This window comes from Podarcis erhardii (genome assembly GCF_964252035.2).
Source record: "Podarcis erhardii genome assembly, chromosome: 7".
NCBI lineage: Eukaryota > Metazoa > Chordata > Lepidosauria > Squamata > Lacertidae > Podarcis > Podarcis erhardii.
The window spans coordinates 89,623,826-89,640,447 of record NC_138511.1 but is presented as its reverse complement, the minus strand read 5'-3'; the positions used below and the strand labels follow the sequence as shown (position 1 = coordinate 89,640,447).

The window sequence follows — 16,622 nt, the reverse complement described above, 5'->3', positions numbered from 1 at the left end:
AGCGCACAACCCTAGAGTCTGTCAAGACTGGCCCGTACGGGCAGGGGTACCTTTACCTTTACCTTTATTTCTCTGCGAGGTCAAAGTGGGAAACCTCCCCATGGTCTCTTTCCTCACAAACCTGCCCTCACAAACCCTGTCTTAAGGGCACATTCAAGATATAAAATAAAAAAATTCCTTCCAGTAGCACCTTAGAGACCAACTAAGTTTGTTATTGGTATGAGCTTTTGTGTGCATGCACACTTCTTCAGATACAAGATATGAATAGGGTGCGAGCTCATACCAAGCTCACACGAAAGCTCATACCAAGAACTGACTTAGTTGGTCTTTAAGGTGCTACTGGAAGGAATTTGTTTTGTTTTGACTATGGCAGACTAACACGGCTACCTATCTGTATCAGGAATTAAGTAGTTATAACAACAAAAGAGTGGCCAAAACCCAGATAATGCAATCAGGTAACTTGCCAGACAGGAGATAAACAATGCACTCAGATTTCTGTTGTAGACCGCCTTTTCTGTGATGTATGTATGATGTTTCTGAGGGTGGTCTTGGACTCCAGGGTGGGCAATTTAAAAATGTCTATATATAGGCTTGCATGCATGGCTCTGGGTCGTCCTCATCTCTCCTGCGTTTGGGGGAGCACCCTGTTGCAACAGTTAATAAATATCAGGCTTACTAGCTGCTTTGCTTCTCAGTATTCTCTGGTTGGCCTCTGTTATTTTCTCCTACCGATAGAGAACTGAAAAAGAGGACTCTATATGGGCTCTTGGGTACCCCATAAGGGAAAAAGAGCAGTTTTTTTCTTATATTATTTCCATCTCCTGAAACACTGCTTGCTCACTCCTTTTCGAACCCGTCAAATATGGCCTCATTTTCTTTCCACTTAGCAGCTTCTCTTCAAGACAACTTAATTGAACCATTTAACTATTCTGGTCTCTCCCTATGCTCCCTATAACCAGCAATGTGTCTGCAGCTCTTTGGGCCAGTTGAGATCCCTGCGCGCTTTTCAAAGGATAGCCCCAAGCACAGCACATTGCAGTAGTCCAAATGGGATGACTAAGGCGTGCGTCACTGGGGCCAGACCAGAAACCCACAGCCCTACTGAGGATTGCAAAGGGCTGTTGCTGCTGGAGGTGCTCATTTCAAGAGTCTGTGGTTGGGAAATCTTTTTATCCTTTACCCCTCCCTTCCCAGGCCTTTCCTTCTTTGGTTCCCTGGGTCTAGTTTGAGCTTGCAAGCCCCCACGGGCTACAGGTTTGCCAAACCAGTTATTCGCAATTTCGCAAAGCACCACATCCATGAATGGGTCTGTAGAAATTAAAGGTGTGGAGGCCTGGGGGGGGGGACTGGGGAAATGGTGGGGGACCTTTTCACCCCCAGATCCATATATATTATTGTATATTTATTTATACCCCACTCTTGCTGTGCTCAGGCCCTGCTTTTGGGCCTTACTGCCATTCTCCATGTTATAAGAATTTAAGGTCTCAAATATATCAATTAAATGTTCATAAATGTACAAGACAAGCAGGTACATAACTATGTAAACCACGTGCCTGAAATAGTACAGGAGAACAATCGGGAAGCCATTTTGACTCTCCCAAATTGATCTCAAATATTTCTCTGTAAGGAGGAAGGAAATGGGAAAAGCCTCCCCGTTGTCTCCTTGCTCACAAATCCTGTCTTAAGGGCGTATCTGTGTATGAATAGGGTGAACCTGTGACCTGGATTCAGGAACTGAGTACAGTGGTACCTCGGGTTACAAACTTGATTCGTTCTGGAGGTCGAGTTAGTAACCTGAAGTGTTTGTAACCCGAGGTACCACAGTATTTACCATCACAAAAGAATGCCCAGGATGCCCAGGTAAAAGCAGTCATTGACCATTATCAGGTATCCTGGCAGACAAGATTTCTGCGGTAGACCACCCCTTCTGTGATGTATGTATGATGCATTGGGGTTTGGCCTTGAGCTACAGGGTTCCAATTTCAAAAGTCTATTTAAGAGCTTGCACATCATTGTTCAGGGTTCCTCCTCCCTCCTGCATGTGACGAGTCAACACCCTGTTGCAACAGTTTAATAAAGATCAGGCTTACGAGCTGCTTTGCTACTCAACATACAGTGGTGCCCCGCAAGACGAACGCCTCGCAAGACGGAAAACCCGCTAGACGAAGGGGTTTTCCGTTTTGGAGGCACTTCGCTAAACGAATTTCTCTATGTGCTTGCTTTGCAAGACAAAAATGTCTTGCGAGTTCCTGCGGGGTTTTTTCCCTCTCCCCCCCTTTTCCTAAGCCGCTAATCAGCTGATCCGCTGATAAGCTGCTTAACAGCTGATCGCTAAAAGCCGCTAAACCGCTAATAGCGCTAATCCGCTAAGCTGTCAATGGGCTTGCTTCGCAAGATGAAAAAACCGCTATACGAAGAGCCTCACGGAACGGATTAATTTCGTCTTGTGAGGCACCACTGTACTTTGGTTGGCCTCTGTTATTTTCTCCTACCAATAGGGAACCCACTTAAGGACTCTACGATCATCTTCCAAAGCAACTACAGTGTACACCCGGGTTGTGAACGTGATCTGTGTGGGATGCACGTTCACAACCCGCAGCATTCGCAACCCGCAGTGGCGTGTCTCTGCACGTGCAGGTTGCAATTTGGTGCTTCTGCGCTTGTGCAAAGTGTGATTTAGTGCTTCCGTTTTGGAGGCACTTCGCTAAACGAATTTCTCTATGTGCTTGCTTTGCAAGACAAAAATGTCTTGCGAGTTCCTGCGGGGTTTTTTCCCTCTCCCCCCCTTTTCCTAAGCCGCTAATCAGCTGATCCGCTGATAAGCTGCTTAACAGCTGATCGCTAAAAGCCGCCAAAAGAATTCTTGCTGCTGTTGTTGCGTACATAAAGAATGTTCTATCTTTCTTTGGAACCATTTGGCCTACCATGCCCAAGAGAAAAGCCTCTGGTTTCTTTACAAATGTCCACTTAAGGATTTTCTTAATTTCATTATAGATCATTTCCCAGTAGGCCTTAATCTTCGGGCAGGTCCACCAAAGATGATAAAAAGTTCCTTCGCATTCATTACACTTCCAGCAATTGTTATTGGGCAGATGATATATCTTTGCAAGCTTGACGCCAGGCACTCCTATCTTCTACTGCCTCCTGCAGTTTGGTCAGGCTCATGTTTGTAGCTTCGAGAACACTGTCCAACCATCTCGTCCTCTGTCATCCCCATCTCCTTGTGCCCTCCATCTTTCTCAACATCAGGGTCTTTTCCAGGGAGTCTTCTCTTCTCATGAGGTGGCCAAAGTCTTGGAGCCTCAGCTTCAGGATCTGTCCTTCCAGTGAGCACTCAGGGCTGATTTCCTTAAGAATGGATACGTTTGATCTTCTTGCAGTCCATGGGACTCTCAAGAGTCTCCTCCAGCACCATAATTCAAAAGCATCCATTCTTCGGCGATCAGCCTTCTTGATGGTCCAGCGCTCACTTCCATACATCACTACTGGGAAAACCAGAGCTTTAACTATACAGACCTTTGTTGGCAAGGTGATGTCTCTGCTTTTTAACATGTAGTATAAACACCAACTGTTCTTAACCTGAAGCACCACTTTAGCTAATGGGGCCTCCTGCCACCACCGCACCACCGTAGCACGATTTCTGTTCTCATCCTGAAGCAAAGTTCTTAACCTGAAGCACTATTTCCGGGTTAGCGGAGTCTGTAACCTGAAGTTTATGTAACCTGAAGCGTATGTAACCTGAGGTACCACTGTACTCTGAACTTAAAATGCTGGTGGTCAACAAAAGAGGTTTAAAGACTGTCTCAAGGCAAATCTGAAAAAATGTAGTATAAACACTGACAACTGGAAAACACTGGCCTGCGAGTGCTCCAGTTGGAGAACAGCCTTTCCCAAAGGTGTCCTGGGCTTTGAAGACGCTCGAACTCAGGACGCAAGGGAGAAACATGCCAAGAGGAAGGCACGCTTGGCAAACCCTCACCGGGATCAACTCCCGCCCGGAAACCAATGTCCCCACTGTGGAAGGACGTGTGGGTCCAGAACTGGCCTCCACACTTACGGACTCATTGTTAAAACCGTGTTTATGGAAGACAATCTTACTCGGCTACGAGGGATCGCAGAAGAAGAAGCACGGGCTCTTGGATACCCCATAAGAGAAAAGGAGCAGTTTTTTCTTTTAGCCCTGCCTTGCAACTTGCCCAGCCTCAAGCCTAACCTACAGGGCTGTTGTGCGAGGATAAAATAGGGAGGAAGAGAACCTTGCGGGAAAGGTGGGACACTATAAATGCAGTTGCAGATAGGTAGCCGTGTTGGTCTGCCATAGTCAAAACAAAATAATAATAAAAAAAAATCTGAAGAAGTGTGCATGCACACGAAAGCTCATACCTAGAACTAACTTAGTTGGTCTTTAAGGTGCTACTGGAAGGAATTTTTTTATTTTGTTTTGACTATAAATGCAATCCATCCATCCATCAATCAATCAATCAAAGAAGCAAGCAAGCAAGCTTTATTATTCATGGTTTTTAGCATCCCTGCAACCAGAGCCATCCCTATTTCTGGGCTCGACTACTTCAGCCTTCAACCGGTACGTACGATTAGGTCTCGAGCGGCTTACGATGCCTTTTCACAGCGCAGCCGAACTCCCTTCGGGGTAGGCGGTAAGCACTGACTTGACTGTGGGGCGGAGCTTTATTCATCTTAGCCAACCAGAAGCGCGACCCGACGGGTCGTTCCGACCAATAGAGCGCAGCGGGGAAGGCATGCGCAGAAGAAGAAAAAGCTTACCTAGAGTGGACCGACGTGAGCAGCTGCAGCGGCCAATGGGATTGGAGGCAGGGAGAGACCATGAAGTAAGTGGGGGGGAGGGGAGACCTGGGAAATACCACTAGGGCAACAGGGAGGGGGGAGTGTTATTGGGGACAGATATAGACTAAGGGGGCATTATTAAAAAGAGGGGCTATTGTCGGGGGGGGAATACCTGGAGGCGTTTGGAAATCATTGCTTGGGTTAAAGGGGGGGCATTTGCTGTGGTCATTGACATGACTAATTCCACACTCTCTGTGGGTGCAATATTTGGGGGGACTTTTTTGGGGGGTGGGGGTGCAAAAGCAACCCTTTTCCACCAGCCAGAGAACCGTGCACCCCCATATCTTTGCATGCAGCCCCCCCTTTCCCATGCATTCATTCCATAACTCTGCCCATCTACCTCAATATTCCCAACACTGACTGGCAGCAGTGGCTCTCGAGGGTTTCAGCCAGGGGGCAGTCCCAACCCCACCTGGAGATGCTGCCTGCGGGGACTGAACCTGGGACACCGCCTGCATGCGAAGCGGGTGCTGCCCCCCTGAGCTGTGGCCCATTAATAATAATAATTATTATTATTTATTATTTATACCCCGCCCATCTGGCTGGGTTTCCCCACCCACTCTGGGAGGCTTCCAACTAAACACTAAAAATACAATAACCTATTAAACATTAAAAGCTTCCCTAAGCAGGGCTGCCTGTTTTTCCCTGCCTGTTTTTCCCTTAAAACAAGCTAAGATTCCCTTAAAACGAGCTAAGATTCCAGTCTTCATGATTCTTTGGAGAAACATATGATTAGATAGGAGCTGGTCTGTAGCAACTTCAATCCTAAAAAAAGCTCAGCAACTTTGGGGTAAATTGTAAAAAAAAAAAAGCTGAACAACTTCAATTTGAAAAATTGAAATGGTCGGCCCTCATGCATGTTCACTTTAAAAAAAAAAAATATTTATTAAAGTTTTGAAACATGCATGTTCACTTTTGATGATTGGTCTGGCCCTCTTTGAAAAAAGTTTTGACACCCCTGTATGGAGTATCTAAGAGCCCATATAGAGTCCTTACGTGGGTTCTCTATTGGTAGGAGAAAAGAACAGAGGCCAACCAGAGAATATTGAGAAGCAAAGCAGCTAGTAAGCCCGATCTTTATAAAACTGTTTCAGCAGGGTTCCCACCACCACATGCAGAGAGGGAGAAGAGGAACCCAGAACATTGGTGTGCAAGATCTTATATAGACTTTTGAAATTGCCCACCCGGTAGCTCAAGATCACCCCCAAAACATCATACATGCATCACAGAAAGAGGTGGTCCCCAGCAGAAATTTGAGTGTGTTGCCTATCTCCTGTCTGCATCCCTCCGAGCATGCCCGCAATTTTTGGCGTCTGTGCAGATGTGATTTTCGGCGTCTGTGCATGCGCCGTGGAACCGAGTCCCTGTGCCGCGCTGCGCCACTTTAGCGCAGCGTGCAAGTGGGCAGCTCAATTCAGGGGCATCTTGGTCATGGGCCTTAGGTTGCTGACCCCTGCCTTATCTGATTGCCTTTTCTGGGTAAATACTTAGTTCCTGAATCTCTTTCGCATCTTGTTAGTGTGCTCATCTTAACCGATACTTGCCAGACTGTATTTACAGGGAGGTGTAAGCCCCCACAATCCAAAGACTAGAATGCTTTTCCCATTTCCTTCCTCCTTGCAGAGAAATATTTGAGGTCAATTTGGGAGAGTCAAAATGGCTTCTGGGTTGTTCTCCTGTACTATTTCAGACACGTAGTTTATATACTTATGTGTGTTTGCCTTGTGCATTTATGTACATTTATATATATATATAAAAGACCTTAGAATTCCTATGGTCCCCTCAGTACTGCCTACACTGACTGGCAGTTCAAAACCTAAGGACTAGGAGCTTGGCTTTGAGTCAAGCACCTCCTTATGGGCAATTCTTTTCCCAGGACATTTCTCTGATGCCTCTCTCTCTTTCCCTTCTTTCAGGCTGAACATAGATGGACTCCTTGTTTATTTCCCCTATGATTACATCTACCCGGAGCAGTATTCTTACATGCTGGAGCTGAAGAGGACATTGGATGCCAAGGTTTGACCAGAGGCTGGGTTTGTTTGGGGTGCCGGTTTAGGAGGAGGAGGTGGGTGTTGCTGCGCTTAACCTCAGTGCAAATCAGTTTCTTGTTTCAAGAGGCGAGGTGGAATAATGTGATGTACCAGCAAAAAAATAGTTGATGCTGTTCTAGGTTTCATCAACAGACGTCTAGAGCATGAGTAGGCAAACTAAGGCCTGGGGGCCGGATCTGGCCCAATCACCTTCTCAATACAGCCCATGCACTGTCCGGGAATCAGTGTGTTTTTACACGAGTAGAATGTGTCCTTTTATTTTAAAATGCACCTCTGGGTTATTTGTGGGGCATAGGAATTCATTCTCCGTCCCCCCCCAAATATAGTCTGGCCCCCCCACAAGGTCTGAGGGACAGTGGACCGGCCCCCTGCTGAAAAAGTTTGCTGACCCCTGGTCTAGAGTCTAGACTTGATAGCAGAGCTTTTACATCACCAGCATCCCAACGATCGAATGGAGAACAGCCTGTTTTAAATTGCGTGAATGCATACTTTTCCCACTTTGAGATTTGATGTAAGCCGCATTGCAGTATTGCCGCTAATTCATACCGTCTCTCCGCTAGGGTCATGGCGTTCTGGAAATGCCATCGGGCACCGGCAAGACAATCTCCCTCCTGTCTCTGATCGTGGCCTACCAACGGGTGAGTCGCCTTGCCTCAGCTTCCATAAAAGATGGCCTGGCTTATTCTGCTGTCAGCCCCTCGTGCAAATAACAACACCTGGCCTACCTTGCAGGCTTGATGTAACGATTGGCGGGAGAACGTGAAACACTTTGAACACCCCAAGGGGCTACATGAAGATGAAGTATTATTCCAGCTGGACTACAGCTCCCTTGATCACCAGAACCATTGGCCATTTGGGCTGATGGGAGTCCAGCAACATTGGGGAGGGGGGCACCGGTTCTGCGGCCTTCCATTAATAGTACTTTGTCTGCAGAAACATCAATAAGAGAACCAGTGGTTAGAGTGTTGGACTAGGACCTGGGAAAGAGCAGGGTTAGAAACCCCACATGGCCATGAAGCTTGCTTGGGTTGATCACTGCCTCTCAGTCTTGTTGTTGTTTAGTTGTTTAGTCATGTCCGACTCTTTGTGACCCCCTGGACCAGAGCATGCCAGGCACTCCTGTCTTCCACTGCCTCCCGCAGTTTGGTCTAGCCTACCTCAAGAGTTTTTGAATTCTGGTGCTGGAGGAGACTCTTGAGAGTCCCATGGACTGCAAGAAGATCCAACCTCTCCATTCTGAAGGAAATCAGCCCTGAGTGCTCACTGGAAGGACAGATCCTGAAGCTGAGGCTCCAAGACTTTGGCCACCTCATGAGAAGAGAAGACTCCCTGGAAAAGACCCTGATGTTGGGAAAGATGGAGGGCGCAAGGAGAAGGGGACGCCAGAGGACGAGATGGTGGGACAGTGTTCTCAAAGCTGCCAGCATGAGTTTGACCAAACTGCGGGAGGCAGTGGAAGACAGGAGTGCCTGGTGTGCTCTGGTCCAGGGGGTCACGAAGAGGCAGACACGACTAAACGACTAAACAACAACAACACCTCAAGAGTTCTTGAGATTAAATACACATATGAATTTAAAATATTCCCCCATTCCCGTGTCCTTATGATTTATTTTCTGTGTACCCCTGAAGAACACAAGCGTCTAGATAGGAAGCTAACTTCTCTCTATCAAACTGGGCACCAAAGTTAATCCCCTAGTAGTACAATAAAATAAAAAATAGATCTATCCTTTAAAACGGGGCGTTGGATGTACTGGTTTCTGTTATCCGTTTGAGCAGAAATTACTGTTTTTTAAAGTGAAAGAACCTGGCTTCCTATTAAAAAAAAAGTAAAGCACCCCTGACAGTTAAGTCCTGTATGACTCTGGGGTTGTGGCGCTCATCTCGCTTTTCAGGCCGAGGGAGCTGGCGTTTGTCCGCAGACAGTTTTTCTTGGTCATGTGGCCAGCAGCTAAATTTAGTCAATTCCTTTATGGCCTGCATTGTAACGAAGATGACTTACGTTAAGCCAGTATAATAAAAGCAAGTGTTTTAAAAATGCAAGATAAAATACATTGCTATGTATATTTACAAATAAAGCTGTATTCGATGGATGAAAGGATATATGATTTTTGACATGACTGAGAATCGCATAGCCAGGGACGGAGAACTTTAAAATGTTAAGATCAGAAGGCGGAAAATATGAGAGCAACGAGAAGAGGCAGGAATGAAGATTTGGAGATATGCTTCAGAGGTCCAGACTATGGGGAGCCCGGAAAAATTAATAATTACAATTTGGACTATAATTTGGTCATTTTTTATTTTAGTTTATTGTTTTTAATTGGAATATGATGCGGATATGTTGATTGGCTGTTTTTATGGAAAATCAATAAAAATGATATTTTAAAAAAGATAAAATATATTGCTTTCTGGACCCCGCCCCCCCCCCCCGTGTGACTGGCCACTCTTCCCATCCCCTCCTGTCAATTGGGCACCTCTTTTGGCCGATGTCCACCCACCCACCCAAAAAGCTCTTTCTAAGTAAACCCGTTTTCCCTTTCCCTACTCAGGCTCATCCCCTGGAAGTGACCAAGCTCATTTACTGCTCCCGAACGGTGCCAGAGATTGAAAAGGTAACTGGGACATGGTTGGGTTTGTTGGAATCCATGATCTGCAGGCAGCTTAGCAAGTTTAGAATCTCCACAGCGTGGGAATACAGAACATGAAAGGAATCTGCCCAGAAATAAGGAGACCCAGCAACAAGCAAGTGATTGGCTGAGTTCCTTATATAGGCATGACCTACCGTATTTTTCGCACCATAGGGCGCACCGGACCATAGGGCGCACCCAGTTTTTAGGGGGGGAAATCAAGAAAAAAAATCCCCCCCCCAGCCCCAAAGAGCAGCGTACAGGCTGCGCGCAACCTCTCCCTGCTGGAGGGGTTGCGCGCGGCTATGGCACAAGCCAAGGCAGCGAACAGGATGGATCCCGCTCACTGTTTTGGCTTCCCCTTTAGCCCCATGCAGCCTCTCCCTCCCGGAAGAGGCTGTGTGGGGCTAAAGACTCCATAGCCCCGTGCAGCCTCTCCTTGCCGGAGAGGCTGCGCAGGGCTTTCCTGGCTTTACTGGGAGGTGGGGGGATTCACCCACCTCCCGCAAAACCGGCAGAAGCCGCGCAACTCCTTTAAAGAGATCGCGGCTTCTCCTGGCTTTTCTGGGAGGTGGGAGAAGGGACTGATGCGGCCAGTCAGTCCCTTCTCCCTCCTGTGGAAAAGCCCGCAAGAGCGCACGGAGCATGTGTGCGGCTCTTGGGGGCTTTTCCCGCCTGCCTCCCCCCTGCATTCGCTCCATAGGACGCACACACATTTTCACTTGCTTTTTAGGAGGGGAAAAGTGCGTCCTATGGTGCGAAAAATATGGTATAACACTGATAGGGACGCGGGTGGCGCTGTGGGTTAAACCATAGAGCCTAGGGCTTGCCGATCAGAAGGTCGGCGGTTCAAATCCCCGCGACGGGGTGAGCTCCCATTGCTATGTCCCTGCTCCTGCCAAACTAGCAGTTCGAAAGCACGTCAAAGTGCAAGTAGATAAATAGGTACCACTCCGGTGGGAAGGTAAATGGCATTTCCGTGCGCTGCTCTGGTTCGCCAGAAGCGGCTTAGTCCTGCTGGCCACATGACCCGGAAGCTGTACGCCGGCTCCCTCGGCCAGTAAAGCGAGATGAGCGCCGCAACCCCAGAGTCGGCCACGACTGGACCTAATGGTCAGGGGTCCCCTTTACCTGTGTGTGTTGGAGACTGTTAGTGTGGTGTGGTTAGTTCTGAGAGTGCGAAGTTGGAGAATGATGGGAACTGGAGTCCAGCCCGCGCCTCTGTCCCTGACCCATCGACTTGCCTCCATCCTCCGTGGCTCGCAGAGAGAGAGAGAGAGGACCAAGGTGTCTTTGGTGTGAGTGCTCTGCTTTTCCCCCAGGTAATCGAGGAACTGCGCAAACTCCTGGATTTCCACGAGAAGCAAACAGGAGACAAGCTGCCTTTCCTGGGCTTGGCGCTCAGCTCCAGGAAGAACCTCTGCATCCACCCGGAGGTTTGCCCGTTGTTTTGATTAGCGCCGTTCTGCCCAATGGGCTTACTTGGGAGTCGCCCACGTCGCTGCCTTTCAGGGCGTTCAGACACCTTGGGGTCAGCCCCTCTGTGCTCACCCACTTGCTGTGGGGGCCCCTTATCCCAGTTTACCCCCAACCTGGCACCAACTGTGGGTGCTGGAGGTGATGGGAGCTGTAGTCCATCGCCCTTGGGGTCTCTGCCAGCTCTACAGTTCTAATAATCGTTATTCCTCCCTGCAGGTGAGCGCCTTTCGCTTCGGGAAGGAGGTGGACGGGAAATGCTTCAGCCTGACTGCTTCCTACGTCCGGGCTCAGCAGCAGCAGGACAGCAGCGTCCCCTCTTGCCGCTTCTTTGAGGTATCGCGATAATAATCGCTGTTTCATTTAGAGTAGGTGTCCCCCAACCTGCGGCCCTCCAGATATTTTGGCCTACAACTCCCATGATCCCTAGCTAACAGGACCAGTGGTCAGGGATGATGGGAATTGTAGTCCAAAACATCTGGAGGGGCAAAGGTTGGGGATGGCTGATTTTTGTTGTTTAGTTGTGTCCGCCTCTTCGTGACCCCCTGGACCAGAGCACGCCAGGCCCTCCTGTTTTCCACTGTCTTCCGCAGTTTGGTTAAACTCATGTTCACAGCTTCAAGAACACTGTCACACCATCTCGTCCTCTGTCGTCCCCTTCTCCTCCATCTTTCCCAACATCAGGGTCTTTTCCAGGGAGTCTTCTCTTCTCATGAGGTGGCCAAAGTATTGGAGCCTCAGCTTCAGGATCTGTCCTTCCAGTGAGCACTCAGGGCTGATTTCCTTCAGAATGGAGAGGTTTGCTCTTCTTGCAGTCCATGGGACTCTCAAGAGTCTCCTCCAGCACCAGAATTCAAAAGCATCCATTCTTCGGCGATCAGCCTTCTTTATGGTCCAGCTCTCACTTCCATACATCACTACTGGGAAAACCATAGCTTTAACTATGTCTGATATAATAATAATAATAATAATAATAATAATAATAATAATAATAATAATAATACCTTTATTGTCAATTTACAACCTGTGTACAATGAAATTAACCGAGCCTCTCTCCCACCCCAAACACCCAATCTCATTGCACTCTGTGCTTGTCGCACAACACACCCACCCCGAAAGTCAATTGCACTATATTCTTTTCCGTTCAGCAGCCTAACAGCCCACGGATAGAAATTGTTTTTTAGCCTGTTGGTATGACTGATTATGGGACGTGGGTGGTGCTGTGGGTTAAACCACAGAGCCTAGGACTTGCCGATCAGAAGGTTTGTGGTTCGAATCCCCACGACGGGGTGAGCTCCCGTTGCTCAGTCCCAGCTCCTGCCAACCTAACAGTTCGAAAGCACGTCAAAGTGTAAGTAGATAAATAGGTACCGCTCCAGCGGGAAGGTAAACGGCGTTTCTGTGCGCTGCTTTGGTTTGCCAGAAGTGGCTTAGTCATGCTGGCCACATGACCCGGAAGCTGTACGCCGGCTCCCTCGGCCAGTAAAGCGAGATGAGCGCCACAACCCCAGAGTCAACTTTATCTGGATTTAACTGTCCAGTTGTCCCTTTACCTATTAGATCCATCATAACTTATTTACACTGTTGAATTTATCTCAACACTGCCAGCGTTTTCAGCTGTACACAGTTGTATCAATACACATTTTCCAATTTTCTCTAGACGTATGTGTGATGTTAACATATATGAGAGAGTGCTGGAGGAGAAATAGTTAAACAGGTTGCACAGTCAGGACCCAGGGGGCTGGAGTGAGTGAGACTATAAAACAAGTTCTGGGAGGAGTCTGTTGGGAGTTGTTGGTGGGTAGTTGGTTGGATTTCATGGGTTGGCTGGTTGGGAAAGGCAGTTGGTAATAGAGAGACAGGGCAGTGGGTTCTTGAGTGTGGGGAGGTAGAAGAGATAGAGGGAGGAAAATAAGACTAAGAAAGTAAAGAGCAACAACGTTTGGAATGCCGTAAAAGTTTGTTTGTGTCTGAAATAAAATACACTCTTCTTTATTAATTGAGAACCTGACTGAGTGATTTTACCAGGGAGGGCCTGGTTGGTGGCAGCGGATTAGTGGTGTACGGGTTAATAGTCCGTGAGACGACCGGGGGCTCCGTATGAACGCCACAGTATATTCTTCTTGTTCTCTTATTCTATATGATAGAACTGACATCAACTTTCTAAGCATCTCGTCTTAGAAAGTGATGTTTTTGTTGTTGTTTAGTCGTTTAGTCGTGTCCGACTCTTCGTGACCCCCTGGACCAGAGGACGCCAGGCACTCCTGTCTTCCACTGCCTCCCACAGTTTGGTCAGACTCATGTTTGTAGCTTCGAGAACACTATCCAACCATCTCGTCCTCTGTCGTCCCCTTCTCCTTGGGCCTTCCATCTTTCCCAACATCAGGGTCTTTTCCAGGGAGTCTTCACTTCCCCTGAGGTGGCCAAAGTCTTGGAGCCTCAGCTTCAGGATCTGTCCTTCCAGTGAGCACTCAGGGCTGATTTCCTTCAGAATGGAGAGGTTTGATCTTCTTGCAGTCCATGGGACTCTCAAGAGTCTCCTCCAGCACCAGAATTCAAAAGCATCAATTCTTCGGCGATCAGCCTTCTTGATGGTCCAGCTCTCACTTCCATACATTTTAGCAGGTGACAAAAATAATAGCTGGGCCTCGAGGGCCCCTGCCAAGTCTGTGATTCAAATTGCAGCTCGCCATGTGCTTTTCCCTTCTTTGGCAGGAATTTGATGCCCACGGCCGGATGGTGCCTCTCCCATACGGCGTGTACAATCTCGACGACCTGAAGGCCTTTGGTCGACAGAAAGGATGGTGCCCCTACTTCCTTGCACGATACTCGGTAATGTGGCTGTGATCACCTAGCTGTCTTTTTTTGTGCATAATAGGTAACAATGTATATTTTGTTTGGGTCCCCTTCCTGTTCTGAAAGGGCTCTGGCTCCGTGTGACTGGCATCATAAATTTCTGGAGCGGGGAAAAAACAGCCCAAATGGCCATGGCATAAAATATAATAAAATTTATACACTGCTTGATTTGAAAAACAAAACAAAACACAAACTAAAGCAGTTTACGAAAGATAAAACAGTAAAATCAAGAAAGATTTGCAGCCCTTTTATAAAACACGCAAAAGTTAATAATAATAATAATAGTAATAATGATAGTGATAGTAATATTAATAATAATAGTAATAGTAATAGTAATAGTAATAATTTATTATTTATACCCCGCCCATGGTGGCGCTGTGGGTAAAACCTCAGCGCCTAGGACTTGCCGATCGTATGGTCGGCGGTTCGAATCCCCGCGGCGGGGTGAGCTCCCGTCGTTTGATCCCTGCCCACCTAGCAGTTCGAAAGCACCCTTAAGTGCAAGTAGATAAATAGGTACCGCTTTATAGCGGGAAGGTAAACGGCGTTTCCGTGTGCTGCGCTGGTGCTGGCTTGCCAGAGCAGCTTCATCACGCTGGCCACGTGACCCGGAAGTGTCTTCGGACAGCGCTGGCTCCCGGCCTCTTAAGCGAGATGGGCGCGCAACCCCAGAGTCGGACACGACTGGCCCATATGGGCAGGGGTACCGTTACCTTTACCTTTACCCCGCCCATCTGGCTGAGTTTCCCCAGCCACTCTGGGTGGCTCCCAACCGAGTGTTAAAAACAATACAGCATTAAATATTGAAAACTTCCCTAATAATACTAATAATCCTAAAACAGATTAAAAATACTGTTCAGCTTCTTAAGAACCTCAATAATAATAATAATAATAATAATAATAATAATAATAATAATTATTTATTTATACCCCGCCAGCCACTCTGGACGGCTTTAAAGGTGCCAAGTTCCTGACCTCATAGCTCAAAGAGTGCAAGGCCTGCTGGAATATCTGAGGCCAGAGAGCCAAGTACAAACTAATGAATGCAAATAATTTTGTTTGAAGCATATTGATGGGCTCTTTAGTTGAAAACCCGCTCAGAAACACAATATCGGCAGCTAGAGATTGCTGCTCCCGGGCTTAGAATGGAAAGGAAACGGCATGCAAGGAAAAAGGGATGGGGAGGGAAGAGGATGGGGGAAGCTCAGGCACCTGTTCTTGAACATTATGGTTCTTCTCATGACCAGCTGGGAGGGAAGCTGGTAGCCTGATGGAACGCCTGCTATGAGGAGAGAGGGTGTCAGAGCTGATGGAGATGAGTCCTGTTTGCTTCTTCCCCTCTGCAGCTGGCATTTTCTGCTTAAATTTCCAATAATTGCGGGGCGGGGGACTTCAGTGCCTTCTCACCACCCATTACTCACTAAATTAGAATAAATGTGCAAAGTAAGGTTGTGTTTGTTTCCCCCCCCCCCAAATTTTTTAATTAGTTTTCCAAGTTTAAAACAGACCACTGTATTCTGCTCTGGTCAGACGTCACCTGGAGTACTGTGTCCAGTTCTGGGCACCACAGTTCAAGAAGGACACTGACAAACTGGAACGTGTCCAGAGGAGGGCAACCAAAATGGTCCAAGGCCTGGAAACGATGCCTTATGAGGAACGGCTAAGGGAGCTGGGCATGTTTAGCCTGGAGAAGAGGAGGTTAAGGGGTGATATGATAGCCATGTTCAAATATATAAAAGGATGTCACATAGAGGAGGGAGAAAGGTTGTTTTCTGCTGCTCCAGAGAAGCGGACACGGAGCAATGGTTCCAAACTACAAGAAAGAAGATTCCACCTAAACATTAGGAAGAACTTCCTGACAGTAAGAGCTGTTGGACAGTGGAATTTGCTGCCAAGGAGTGTGGTGGAGTCTCCTTCTGTGGAGGTCTTTAAGCAGAGGCTTGACAACCATATGTCAGGAGTGCTCTGATGGTGTTTCCTGCTTGGCAGGGGGTTGGACTCAATGGCCCTTGTGGTCTCTTCCAACTCTATGATTCTATTCTATATCAACAAACGTAAAAAGAAAACATCAAAAAACAAGCAAACAAACAAGCATATATCCTAACTGTAGAAAATCCACTTTTGTTAGCATTGTTAAGTGACTTCCTGAAATCTCCCTGGCTGAGTTTCCATATAAATCATTGTAGCAGTTTTCCAAAACTAATTTCACATAAAATTTACATAGTCCTATTGGCATCTTTCTTTCTTTTCATTTTGACTTTTATCCATAGTATTCTACAACATCACATATTTAAATCCTAGGCCAATTTGGTGCTCGCAAGTAATTCTGTTTAAATTATCTTAACATATATAACTAAATATTCTTTAAATTTCCTCCATTCCTCTTGATACTCCTCCACCTTCTGGTCGCGGACTATTCTGGTCAGGTTGGCTAGCTCCAAAAAATCCATCATCTTCACCTGCCATTCCTCTACTGTTGGTACTTCTTGTGATTTCCAATTTTGGGCCAGCAAAATTCTAGCAGCAGTTGTGGCATACAAAAACAATCTAACATCTTTCTTGGGCAATACCAAACCCATTATTCCAAGAAGAAAGGCCTCTGGTTTCTTAACAAATATATATTTCAACATTTTTTTCAATTCATTATAAATCTTTTCCCAAAAGTCTTTCACCTTAGGACAAGTCTACCACATATGAAGTAAGGTTGGGTTTTTGGTTTTTTTTAAGGGTACACCTCAGATTTCATTACCTC

At 47.0% G+C, this 16,622-nt stretch overlaps 1 protein-coding gene across 1 annotated transcript in view; it reads left to right on the top strand.

Annotated features, from left to right (window-relative positions):
* The first annotated feature begins 4,713 nt into the window (after nt 1–4,713).
* Nucleotides 4,714–16,622, top strand: part of ERCC2 (ERCC excision repair 2, TFIIH core complex helicase subunit) — a 32,474-nt gene continuing 20,565 nt past the window's right edge. The window contains exons 1-7 of the mRNA XM_081868894.1: nt 4,714–4,847; nt 6,780–6,879; nt 7,475–7,552; nt 9,461–9,523; nt 10,861–10,974; nt 11,234–11,350; nt 13,730–13,846. Of these exons, the coding sequence (XP_081725020.1) occupies nt 4,843–4,847; nt 6,780–6,879; nt 7,475–7,552; nt 9,461–9,523; nt 10,861–10,974; nt 11,234–11,350; nt 13,730–13,846 (594 nt within the window). The 5' untranslated portion in view covers nt 4,714–4,842. The remainder of the gene's footprint in view (nt 4,848–6,779; nt 6,880–7,474; nt 7,553–9,460; nt 9,524–10,860; nt 10,975–11,233; nt 11,351–13,729; nt 13,847–16,622) is intronic.